Here is a 12,543-nt window from a genome sequence, read left to right as displayed (position 1 = left end):
GAACATGTGCCACTAAGCACCAGAGCTGCCCCAAGTGCTTAGGGCACATTCCTGTGGGACAGGCATGGTGGTTGTCCTCACTTAGCTCCAAGAGAGACTGAAGCTCAGGGGGCACTGGGTTGCCCTGTCTGGGTCACAGCTGGGGAGTGGAGGGGCATGGCATGCCTGGGGCCAAGTGGCCCTGGTGCCTGTGTGGGCTTCATCCTAGTCCTCAAAGAGCCTTGCTAGCGAGGCTCAGGAGACTCAAGGGGACAGCTAACAAGGGGTGCCCATGCTGCCCTGTACCTCTCGGATGAGGTCCCGGCGGATCTTGGTCTCCTGGTAGAGGAGGGGTAGGATGTCATCCAACAGGTCCCGGACCAATGATGGTTTATTGTGCACAGCTGAGTTGAAGAAAGTGAGTGTGGCCCGGCGCACATTCAGGTCTGGGTCCTGTAGGCTTTCCATGAACTCTGCTGCAGAGGGACAAAGAAGGATGTGGAAGCAGGACACAAAGCCACCTGTACCTTGGTGACCTAGGCACTGAGAGCTGTGCAGGCTGAAGGGCAACACATCCTGAACATCTACCTAAGCCAGACACAACCACCCTCACAGTCCACATTAGAATGCTTGGCTTCCGACTAACTGTGGATTTGGGGAGCCTTGTCCTCTTAGCAGGGTTTTTAGGAATAAGACATGATAGCAGCTTGAAGCACAGGGCTGAGGGCTGGCACAGAAGGGCTGTTTTGTCTTGAGACAGGTCCTTATTGAAGCACAGCTCCAGTTCTGTGATCTTCCTGCCTGAGCCTCTTGAGTGCAGGGTGATGGGTGAGCGCCACCTAGAGGACGGGGTCTGAAGTGCTAAGCTGACATGGCTTCAGGAGCTTAGAGGACTCCACAGCTCCTCTGAGCAGGCCTTTTGGGGAAGTTTAATTTGGGAATTTGGACCACGTTTTATTATCCATCCTAATGTCAAGGATGGAACCCAGGGCCTTTGCATACGATAAGCACACGTGCTACCACTGAGCTGCATCCTCATCCAAAAAAATAAGAGTACAGAAACCTGACATCTCCACTGCGGCCATGTGACCCGAGTGAAAATCACCAGCCACTGGGCATGCTGCTGTCATGTGACCCCTGATGTACCCCACTGGGAAGAACTGCTGTCTTCCAGCAGAGCAGGACTCAGTAACACTGGGACCTGGGGCCCTTCCCATGATGCTATGCTAGTTCCTCAGGTCCTGCTTCTGTAAGAACACAGCCTAGGAATATGACAAGTCTGAACCCTTTCTTGAGACTCAGTTTCCTCATTTATAAAATGGGACCAATGTCCTTTACTAGGCTGGAGCTATGAAAATTAACTGATGAGTTTTTTATCCAAGGGCATCACATGGTATCCAACTCAGGGAGCTCAAAAACTGAGGATCAAACATGCTAAAGGTAGTGGAACATGCCTGTAATCCGAGTACTTGGGAGATAAAGGCAAGATCAGGAGTTCAAGGTCATCCTCAGCTATTATATAATGAGTTTGAGTCCAGCATGGGTTATACAGATTCAGTGTGTAAAATAAACCAGCCTGAGTTTGGTTCCCAGCACCCATGTGGTAGCTCACAATCATCCATAACTTTAGTTCCAGGGGATCCAATGCCCTCTTCCGATCTCCACAGGCACCAGGCACACACATGGTACATAGACATGTACAAGTGAAACACTAATACACATAAAACAAATAAATATGAAACACACACCCACACCCACACACCCACACACACACACCAAACCACAATAAGGCAAAACAGAAAGCCAGGTGGTAGTGGCGGCATACACTCTTAATCTTAGCATACACCTTTAATCTCTGTGAGTTTGAGGCCAACATGGTCTACAGGACAAGCTCCAAAAGCTACCCAGAAAAACCCTGTCTCAAAAAACAAAACAAAACAACAATAACAAAAAACAACAACAACAGAGACACCACTGGTGGGCCCCTGGATATGCAACCACAGCAGCTCAAGGCTGGAAATCTGGTGCGCCATCCAGGTCAGGCCATGAGGTGACTGAGACAAGATACATTCTCTACTCATAAGTGGTCATGCCACTGGCCCTCTGGTCTGCCCCAGTGCCCTGGCATGTGGGTCAGCACCCTATTTTATAGCTGAGATTGAAATGGCCTGCCCACACGAGTCCATCTTCACAGCCAAGGCTCCCTCTACATTCCATGGGGCTGCCTACTGAGTGAGGAGGGCTGAGAGTCAGCTGGGCCCCGAGAAGATGCAGGTGCTGCGCTTGGAAGGTAAGACGTCTGGTCCTGCAGGAGGTTCTGAGGGAGGGCCTGGCCGACCCCACCACGGCTCCTCCAGCACAGGCACCCTCAGACTTGTTCACATGGGGCTCACCAGCTCAGGCTCATTTTTCATCCTCAGAGCCTGTGCATTTAGAGAGCACTTCCCACCCCAAAGCTGTTTCCAAGAAAACCTTTTCCAGAAACTTCTCATACCCATTTGACAAGGTTCATCTGTAAGAAGGGGCATGCTAGGCCGACCAGAGCCTTGGTGGTGACAAAAGGGTCTGAAGGCAGGTCTCCTCACTCAAGAGTCTGCCCTGCTGCCTATCAGAGAGTTGCTTTGGAGTCTCTACCACCCTTGGCTAATTTGTAAGACATCCTACCAAACTCCAGACCCAGGGGGAGGGGTAGCAGCTTCAGCCAAGACAGGGACTGGGGACACATACCAATGTAGCTCTTCAGGAGGGGGTCGATGGGGTGGGGCTGGTCCGAGATGAGGAACTTGACTGCAGTGATGACCGTGCTCCGGGTGTATGGCTTACCTGCAAGAGGAGAGGCGACAGTGTGGGGCAGGGGCCAACCTGCAGGCCTGCGGGAGCCAAACATAGTGCCCTCTCCCTACTTGAGAAACAACCTCCTCCAGGAAGTCCATGGCATTACATCCTGTGGGGCCCTCATTCTGCCCAGGTCTTCCTCCTGCGGCTAGAGAGTGGTGGGTGGGTCTTGACACCACCCTGCAGGTGCAAACGCGGCACTAGGACCTGGGAAAGTCGTGCCTCCAGCTGAGACTACACTGCATTTTCCAGATAGCCTCTCCATTCGAACTCACGTAATAATGCAATGTTTATTAAAATAATGAAGCTGACGTGGTAGTGCTGACCTGTTATATAAAAGACCCAGGAGTATCTTCAGGAGTTCAAGGTCAGCTACAAAGGCTACAAAGTCAGTCCCTGTCCAAAACCAAACAGAATTATGAAGGACTATTGGTCTGTGTTTCACACAGGAAAGAAGGACTCAGAGAGGCCAAGCTCACATTTAAGGCCACACAGCAGAAGCCTGAGGAGCTTTTGTCAGGGTGGAGGCCAATAGGATGCCCACAGCACTCCAGCCCCCAAGCATGATGCCATGAAGGTCTCACTTTATTTCACTTTGTTGCTGACTTTAAAGGAGCTGGAGAAATGAAGGGCTCACACAGATCGCTAAGGACGGAGGGTATTGCCAGGGCATGGCTCACCCACCTCCAGCTTGGTCCCCAGCTGCAGACTGGTGTGATCTTTGGGACCGGGGCCAGCTGGCAGAAGTAGGCTGACAGCAAGCCTTGATGGTTACACTTGACTTTGAAACCCGCCTGCCTGATTTCCTGACCCATCAGATGTGATCTAGCCACGCTGCAAGCTCCGAGGCCACGGCCCTCACGCCGTGGCTGACATCCGTGGCTGACAGACTGCCCTCTAGATGGGACCCTCTCAAAAGCCAGTTCCATTACGTATTTTGCCACAGCAGTGAGGAAAGTGACTACTGCAGCTCCTGTCACAGCAGGGATTGTGAAATGACATCAATGGTTCCATTTTGATGACGATGGTGACTTTACAGATAGGGTCTCTCTATGTAGCCCTGAACTCAATATGTAGACCAGGCTGGCCTATATTTCAGAGATCCCCTGCGTCTGCCTCCTGAGTGCCATTCCACTCTACTTCACTTTTTTGTGTGAGTCGCTAGGAATGGCACCCAGGGCCTCAAGCATCACCAGCAAACACTACCACTCTACCGTACCACAGCTACGGCCCCAGCCCCTCATTTCTTCTGAGTCCAAGTCTCACTAAATTGCACAGAAGGCCTCCAACTTCCATAAGCAGGTAGGCTTTGAAGTCATAATTCTGCCTCAGCCTCCCAAGTAGCTAGGATATATTCCTAGTTATATAGAGTTATAGATTTATAACCCCATGTTCCTAATGCCATCATGAAGCTTTAAATTTACCCCTTAGTATCTTCAGAGGACAGGATCCAGGATCTCTCTGGAGACTAAGCCCAAGGACACCAAGCTCCTTCCACAAAACAGCATGGTGGCTACACAGAACTTAGGCACACCCTCCCACGTCCTTCAATGCTGACATTAAACATGTCAACAGTAGTTAATCTACACTGTCTAGGGAAAAGGGGCTTTCAAGATGGCTCTTGCTATAAAGGCACTTTTTACCAAGCCTGGTGACCTGAGTTCAATCCTTGAGATCCACATGACAGGAGAGAACTGACTCCCATAAGTTGTCCCGTGACCTCTCTATGCATGCCATGGCAATGTGTGTGCATGCACACACACCCCAATGTCATTTTAAAAGAAATAAAACCAAGAAAATTTTGCACATGTTCAGTATAGACACAATATTTTCTTGGGATATTTTTGATCCAGGTGAGTTGAATCTATGATGCAGACCCCTTGGGTGAGAGGTCTGTTTGAGGTAGGGGCCTATCAAAAAACCTTGGGCTGGAGATGGCTCAGCAGTTAAAAGCACTGGCCCTTCTTGCAGAGAACCTGGAGTTTGTTTCCAAGCACCGACATGGCAGTTCACAGCTGTCTATAACCCCAGTTCCAGGGCATCTGATGCCCTTTTTTTGGCCTCTGAGGGCACTGCATGTATATTCACATACATATATGCAGATTAATCACCTACACACATAAAATAAATCTTGAAGAAAAACAAAACAAAAGACAAGACCTTGTCCCTCTATTCCAGAGACCATGCAGGAGGAAGCCTGTACATTTGGGAAGCATGTTTCTATCTTGCTTATCTTCCTTGATTAACATACACGTGACTCTCATCTCCAGTGATTTGCATGAGTTATGTAGATGCTTGGGGACCAAGTGCCCACCTTGTGCTGGGCCAACTTGGGCCACTGTGCCCTTACCTGCGGCAAGCTGTTTCCGGAATCGAGGCAGGAGGAAGGGAGGGTTCACAAACACTAGCTTCCCGATGCACTCAGCCACCACACACCGAGTGCCTTCCTCAGGGTTCTCACAGCGCTGAAAGAGTAGTGCCCAGACATCCTCGACATAGGGCTTCAGGTTGTCAGGCTGGGCGGCCCCCAGGGCCTCCCTGAGTGAATGCAGCAGCAGGTACTGTCGCCGGGGCTCGGCCTCAATCTGTGCCAGCAGGAAGGGCAGGAAGTCAGGCAGGTTGCCAGCACCCACACGGCCCAGGGCATATGCGGCTGCAGCCCTCACGTCCTCACTGGGAGATCCCAAGGCTTCCAGAAGCACGGTCTTCAGCTCTCTCTGGGGGCCTGGCCCAGCCACCTGGCCCACCTCAGCCAGTGACAGGAATGCCAAGACTTTGACCCCTGTGCTTGAGTGGGGCGACCTGGCATCACAGACCAGGCGGCTGGCAGTGCCGGCCGCCTCCTGGGGACAGGCAGCTGAGAGGGCAGCCACACACCGGGCCAGTGAGTGGAACACCTGTTTGTGCAGGCCGGGTCCTTCATCCTCAGCCTGGTTATAGACAGGTGCAGTGAGCAGGCTAATGAGCTCAGCGTACTCCACACATGGAGGGCGGGTTCCCACCAGCGCCTGTAGGAAGCCTTCAGTGGCTGCCAGCACCCCAGCAGGCAGCAAGGGTGAATGCAGCAACCGCAGCAGCTCCTCCAGAACAGGCCCGCTGACTTCCACCAGAGAGGTGGGCTGGGCCTGAGTCACAGTGGCAAGGAAGTCGACAGCCAGCTGGGCCACATGCATATCGTTCTCACTGACCAGAGCAGGCAGCTCAGCCAGCACAGCCCGCACAGCAGGTGGAGGCAGGCCAAGGCCTTGACTCTGAGCCAGAGCATCCAGGGCAGCTAGCGTGGCCAGCCGCAGTGCCCGCTGATTTTTGCGCAGAAATGAAGCCAGGATAGGCAGTGCCTCGGCCAGGATGGGCTGCAGGTCAAGTTGCAATGGGGACATGGCCACCAGGGTCAGTGCCTTGACAGCAGGCAACCGGGTGATCTCATTCCGTAGGCGGTCCAAGAGAAGCATAAGTGTGGGCTCCAGGTCATCCCCAAGCCGGTCACCAAGGTGACCTACAAGGTGGCCCACACAAGAGATGGCCCGTTCCTTCACCTCCTGGTCTAGGTCAGTAGCGCGGAGCCGTGCCAAGGTAGCTGTGGACATCTCTCCAACGTATGGCTCAGGGTCCAGCAGCCGAGGACTAGCCAGTGGCCACAGGGTCCTCACCAACTCCTGGAGCACCAGTAAGGCCTCAGCTGCCACCTTGTAGAAAGGGTCAGCCACACAGGACATCACAGGCGGTAGGAGGGTGGGCAGGTGTGGGTGGAAGGCCTCAGCTGGCTCTGTACCCAGAAGCCCCTGCAGGAAGGCCAGGGCATCCATCCGAATGGTGGAGGAACTAGAGTGGTCAGCCAGTGAAAAGACAATGCCTGTGGGTGAGAACCAAGGTTAGGGGCCCTTCAGCCTGGCTCAGTCTGGGGATGTAATGACCAAGGAAGGCATCTGCACTGAAACCAAGCATCCAAAGCTCCCAGACAGAAGTCTCTCTAGAGGCCACCAGAGCTGACAGAAACAAGGCCAGAACTCACTAGGAGCCACAAAGTAGGCTTGGAAGCAGCCTTGTTCTCCCTATGGTCAGAGGGGAACCTCCAAAGGCCATCATCACACAGGGCCCTGCCCAGAAATAATGCCTGGGCTCTCAGTGATTGAGGGCTCAATAGAGGGTAGGGGTCTGCATTCTGGAAGAGGCCCAAGAGTAGATAGCCCAGCCTACCTGATACCAGCACTGGCATGTGCTCTGCCAGGCTGCCAGGGAGGACGCCTGCCAGCTCGGTGAGGAGGTAGAAGCAGCCCTGGCGGGTGCGAACATTCCGATCCTTAAGTTGCCGCTGCAGGGCCTTTATCACTAGGGGTACCTGTGGGCAGATGGGGAGCTCAGGAACCAGCCAGGAGGCCTCCCCAGGGAGGAGCCCAACAGACAGGACACCTCAGTGTCCACCAGCCTCTACCAGTCACCTGATTCAGACTCTGCAATAGAGTGATGGTTGCCTCCGTCTCATAAATGCAGACAAGGAACTGGCTCAGGGTGATACAGCAGCCTGGCTGTCACCTGTCTCTATGAAGGGGAAGCAGAGGCCTAGCTAGCTGTCTTCAGCATATAGCCCCTTCTCTTCTTTACCTAGATACACTCCCCATACATTCCTGAACCTGCGGCGCCAGTACCACCCTGACCTGTGTCTCTGATCCAGCCTGCACATTTTCGGACTACCTATGGCTCAACCTAGGCATCCGCTACAGTCTGGATGAAGTTTGTGGCCATAAGCACTCACAGGTTGGAAGCTTGGTCCTCCAGTATGGTGGGGTTACTAGGAAGAGGGGGAACTTTAAAAGGTGGCAATATCAGGAAGTCACTAAAAAGGATGAACTAGTTCGACTGGACACATTGATTATAAAATAAGAGCTTCGTCTCATCATTCTGGCTTCCTGTTTTATTATGGGATGTCTTCCTTTTGTATATTCATGCTATCTACAAAGATGTCACACAGCTAGGGCAATCCATATCATGGCAGGGACCATGTTTTTTGGATTGTTTCAAACCTGAGTTCAATAAGGCTCTTCTTAGCAGGAACCCAGCCTCTACATTTTATTATATTAACAGAAAATTCACTACTGTAAGCTAATGAGGTCCTCAACCATAAATGTACAGAGATGCAGATGTCCCCTCCTCCTCAGTGTCCTCTATCCCAGGAGGCCAAGAGATCAACTAATCCCTGCCTATCCCAGACACAAGCAACCCATCATCAGCAAGATCCAATGGTTCAATCTAAAACCCACTTCTCAGGCCTGCATGACCATTCAATCTCTCTGCTTCCACTGAGCCGAAGGCACCATCTCTTGTCCCCTGGACACAGTTGCAATGTCCTCCTGTTGGTCCCCAGCCATGACTCTTGTCTGGTCACAATCCACTCCCCACCCGGCAGCCAGAAGAACTTTTTTAAAGTGAAGCAAACTCTACCACCCGCTTCCTGCAGCTGCTTACTCTTGGAATGAAACAAAGCCCTTCACGCTCCTGGAAGCCTTCTTGTGTGGCTGCCCATGTGTCCCAGGCCTGCACCACACAGAACAAGGATGAGGCAGGACTCCATCTGAACGGGCAGGCTGTGCACAGAGAGGGCTCATGCCACATCCCTCAGCCAGTGAAGAGATGGGGGTGGGAGGAGGAATGGACGGAGGGAGAGTAGGAAAGGACACGGCCCACCTGTGCCCGCAGCATATTGAGGTTGCTGCCAGTCTGGGTGGGCTCCTCCACGGCCTCTAGCCATCCCTTAGGGGGCCGTGTGTGTCGCAGCAACTTGATGTAAGCCCCGAAGATGTCTGCCTTGACGTTCTCCTCCCGTTCCTTGAAGCGGCGGATGAGCACTGGCGCCAGAGTACAGTGGAAGTCGGGCAAGAGGTCCGGACGTGAGCTGATCAGGGCTGCCATGCACTTGGCTGCTGCTCGGCGCACCTTCCAGCTCATGTCGTCATCATCACTGTACTCATCCTCACTCTCTGGGGAAGAGCAAGACACGAAGAGCCGTGATCCTCAGCTCAGGGAAGAGGACAGTGGAAGTCCTACCCTGGGCTTTACCTTCTGAAGATCAGTATTCACAGCCTACTGGGAATGCCACCACCCAGTGAACACCTGTGGTGTGCTCAGATGGCATCCTGCCCCTGGATCCACAATCTCTCCCGTGGGGCAAGGATCATTTCCCACCGCAGAGAACAGAACTGGGACCTAGGGACAAGAAGTGGCTTGACCCAATGTACAAATATCTACACTTCAGCCACAGCCCTGCCTGCCTCCAGCTCCTTGTCTGACTACATCGAGGAAGGAAGGTGCCAGCCGGCATGCTGACTCAGGCCTGTAATCCCAGCATTTGAGAGGTGAGGTGGGAGGATCATGAGTTCAAGGCCAGTCTGGAATACTTAGTGAGACACTGTCCTCTTCCAAAAAAGATTGACATGGACTCAAGTCTGCAGTGGAGACACAGCTTTCTGAGGCTCAGGCCCATTCTCTGGCTTCGGGTCTGGCCATTTGCAAAGAGAAAGGTGGCCTCCCTTGGTCTTGGTGCTAACCTAGTCCTGGTCAATCTAAGGCCCTGATCTCAAAGGTGTTCAATCTAGACAAACACCCAAGAAAGAATGGGTATGTGCAGCCTCTACTCTATAGGCCTGAGAGTCAGCAGATCACAACTCAACTAGAATAAAGGAGCTAATGGCCTCATTTTACAGACGTCAAGACCAGGGCTTGGAGATGGTGAGAGGTCTCCTCAGGAAACAGTTAGGGAAACTGCAGAGCAGAGATTCAAGCCTGTGGTGGTTTGAAAGAAAACGGCCCCCAAGAGAGTGGCACTACTGACAGGTGGCCTTGCTGGAGGAAGCATGTCACCGGGGCGGGCTTTGAGGTCTCTTTTTCTCCAGCTTTCCTCAATGTGACAGTCAGTTGACTTCCTGTTGCCTGCAAGATGTATGACTCTCAGCTGCTCCCCATCCTGATGATAATGGACTGAATCTCTCAAACTGTAAGTGAGTCACCCCAATTAAATGTTTTCTTTATAAGAGTTGCTGTGATGCCGGGTGGCAGTGACGCATGCCTTTAATCCTAACACTCGGGGGGCAGAGGCAGATGGATCTCTGTGAGTTCAAGGCCAGCCTGGTCTACAGAGTGAGTTCTAGGGTAGGATCCAAAAGCTACACAGAGAAACTCTGTCTCAAAAAACCAAAAGAAAAAAAAAAAAAAAAAAAAGAGTTGCCGTGGCCATGGTGTCTCTTCCCAGCAATAAAAACCCTAAGACAGATCCCATCCATGTACCCATGTCACTAGTAGAGAACGGAGGATCAGAGGTGACAAGGAGCACCTCTTTATCCTAGCTCTGTTGACAACTAAGGCTCACACAGCAAAGAACTGTGGAGGAACTAAGGGCGTGTCCAGTGGTCAGCTCAGCAGACAGCTCCTTTAATGGACCATGTGCCACCTCTCAAAAAATATTCCTAGCCCTCTGCTACCAGCAAGAAAATGGCCAATTCCTGGCTCAGCATTCAAGGCTCCAGTATGCCTGTCTGATTTTTTTTCAACATCCTACAAGGCCCTAAGTCCCTACTCTCCATCTTTACACTGCCTTTAGGAAATCCAAGTGATGGACAGGACCTCAGGCCCAGAGGGAAGAGGCCACTGAGCCCCCACCTGGACTTTGCCCCTCCAAGTGCCCACCATTCTACCTCTAGCTTTGGCGCTGGGCTAAAAGCATCATCCCAAAAACCATTTATAAAAATGGTAGCTTGCAGGGCTGGAGAGATGGCTCAGAGGTTAAGAGCACCGAATGCTCTTCCAGAGGTCCTGAGTTCAATTCCCAGCAACCACATGGTGGCTCACAACCATCTGTAATGGGATCTGGATCCCTCTTCTGTATATAGAATAAATAAATAAATCTTTAAAAAAAAAAAAAAGAGGGTTGGGGATTTAGTTCAATGGTACAGCTCTTGCCTAGCAAGTGCAAGGCCCTGGGTTTGATCCTCAGCTCGGGGGGGAAAAAAAAAAAAGAATATCTCATTTAGCCAGAAGGTGGTGGCCCACGCATTTAATCCCAGCACTCGGGAGGCAGAGGCAGGCGGATCTCTGAGTTCGAGGCCAGCCTGGTCTACAAAGCAAGTTCCAGGGAAGGTGCAAAACTACACAGAGAAACCCTGTCTCAAAAAAACAAAAACAAAACAAAACAAACAAACAAACAAAAAGGTAGCTTGCAGAGTTTGTCAGAGCTGGCCCATGTCCTGGCTAGGTCACTTGGTGTTTCCTTGGTTTCCCTGTCTGAAATATGAGGATGATCACCCCTATGTTTTTAGGGTCACTATGAGGAACATGAGGTAAGAGCTCAGAACACTATGAGTGGATGACAGAGAAGTGATGATTAGAGTTGTCCCTTGGGACCTATGGGAGCCTGGATACCAGCATCTGAGGGCAGTCACACATACCCTACACACTCCACTCCCAGCTTTAAGTCACCTCTAAATATCTGTAATACCTGGTAAAATATAAATGTCCTAGCGCCAGCCATCTGTCTACATGCTGAGTACAGACAAATGTCTTTCCCAAGTATTTCTGATCCCGTTTGTTTAACTGTGCAGGCACTTAAACACCTCACAGCTAGAGGAGCAGCAGCCAGCCAGCCAGGCCTGGTACAGCCCCTGCTTTGGCTGCTGTGCCCTGCTCTCTCTCACAATCACCTTGCTCACTGAATTCACTGTCCTCGGTCTCCATCTGCTCTTCGTCCTCATCACTGTCATGACTGTAGTTGGGGTCATGCTTCATGTACCGGAGGCAGAGGTTGGTCACATTAGGTACATGAGGGTCCATCTCCTTGGGGCACCTGAGGGACAAGGAGGGGAGGCCTCACTGGAACCCAGCATGGCAGAGCAAGGGTGGGTTCCAAAAAGAGGTGCCGAGATTGACTGTTTTGAGGCTGGCATCCTGTCCCCACATCCCTACCAACTCCCCAAGAGCTCCCCTGCCTGGCGTCTAGTGCAACAGCCGCACTTACTTCCTTAGGAAGGCCTCGAAGGCCTGCAGGCAGGACTCTCTGAGCTCATCGTCATCCAGGTTGCAGAACTCTTCCACCAAGGGTACCAGGCGAGCCAGGTGGGCCCCTGCAGAGCCAAGGGTCAATGAAGTAGCCAGTTCCCTCAGTTACTAGCCCACAGCCTCAGCCAATCTGACCTTGCAGGGCAAATTCAACTTAGAGGCTTCGGATGCAAGCTGACTGGGGTCTAGCCTGGTTGCTACCTGTGTACCACCACGGGGCTGTGTGCTGCTCACAAGACTTCCTGAGTCTACTTATCATCACGGCGTGGGGACCGATGAGCAGTGACTCAGGCAGAGCTGAGCTCCGTCCCTGCCCAGATCAGGCACACCGAGTAGGACGTGCAGTCGGGTCGCTGTCAGGGCTGTGCCCTATCCCTACTCTGGAGTGACAGGAGGACGGGAGGGGGCTCTGCCTGTTCCCCAGGCTTTAGAGCAGTGGCCCCTTAAGACACTCCGTTCCTCATGTTGGGGTGACTCCCAACCATACAACTATTTTTGCTGCTACTTCATAACTGTAATTTTGCTACAATTATGAATCGTAATGTAAATATCTGCGTTTTCCAATGGTCTCGAACCACATGTTAAGAACCACTGCTTGGGTTGGGGATTTAGCTCAGTGGTAGAGTGCTTGCTTATCAAGTGCAAGGCCCTGGGTTCGAGCCTCAGCTCAAAAAAAAAAAGGGGGCT

The 12,543-nt window shown here is 52.1% G+C and overlaps 1 protein-coding gene across 2 annotated transcripts in view; it reads right to left on the bottom strand.

The window, feature by feature from the left end:
- The window catches only part of Cand2 (cullin associated and neddylation dissociated 2 (putative)), a 29,168-nt gene that overhangs the window by 5,016 nt on the left and 11,609 nt on the right, over positions 1 to 12,543 (bottom strand). For both annotated transcript variants that reach the window (XM_036182073.1, XM_036182075.1), the window contains exons 6-12: positions 11,816 to 11,921; positions 11,502 to 11,644; positions 8,497 to 8,789; positions 7,012 to 7,153; positions 5,165 to 6,667; positions 2,707 to 2,802; positions 286 to 455 (exon numbers count right to left, since the gene is read on the bottom strand). In XM_036182073.1, coding sequence (XP_036037966.1) covers positions 286 to 455; positions 2,707 to 2,802; positions 5,165 to 6,667; positions 7,012 to 7,153; positions 8,497 to 8,789; positions 11,502 to 11,644; positions 11,816 to 11,921 — 2,453 coding nt within the window. The remainder of the gene's footprint in view (positions 1 to 285; positions 456 to 2,706; positions 2,803 to 5,164; positions 6,668 to 7,011; positions 7,154 to 8,496; positions 8,790 to 11,501; positions 11,645 to 11,815; positions 11,922 to 12,543) is intronic.

Source organism: Onychomys torridus, chromosome 3, assembly GCF_903995425.1.
Source record: "Onychomys torridus chromosome 3, mOncTor1.1, whole genome shotgun sequence".
NCBI lineage: Eukaryota > Metazoa > Chordata > Mammalia > Rodentia > Cricetidae > Onychomys > Onychomys torridus.
Note: the sequence above shows the minus strand (reverse complement) of the source record. Positions and strands in the feature narration are given on the sequence as shown.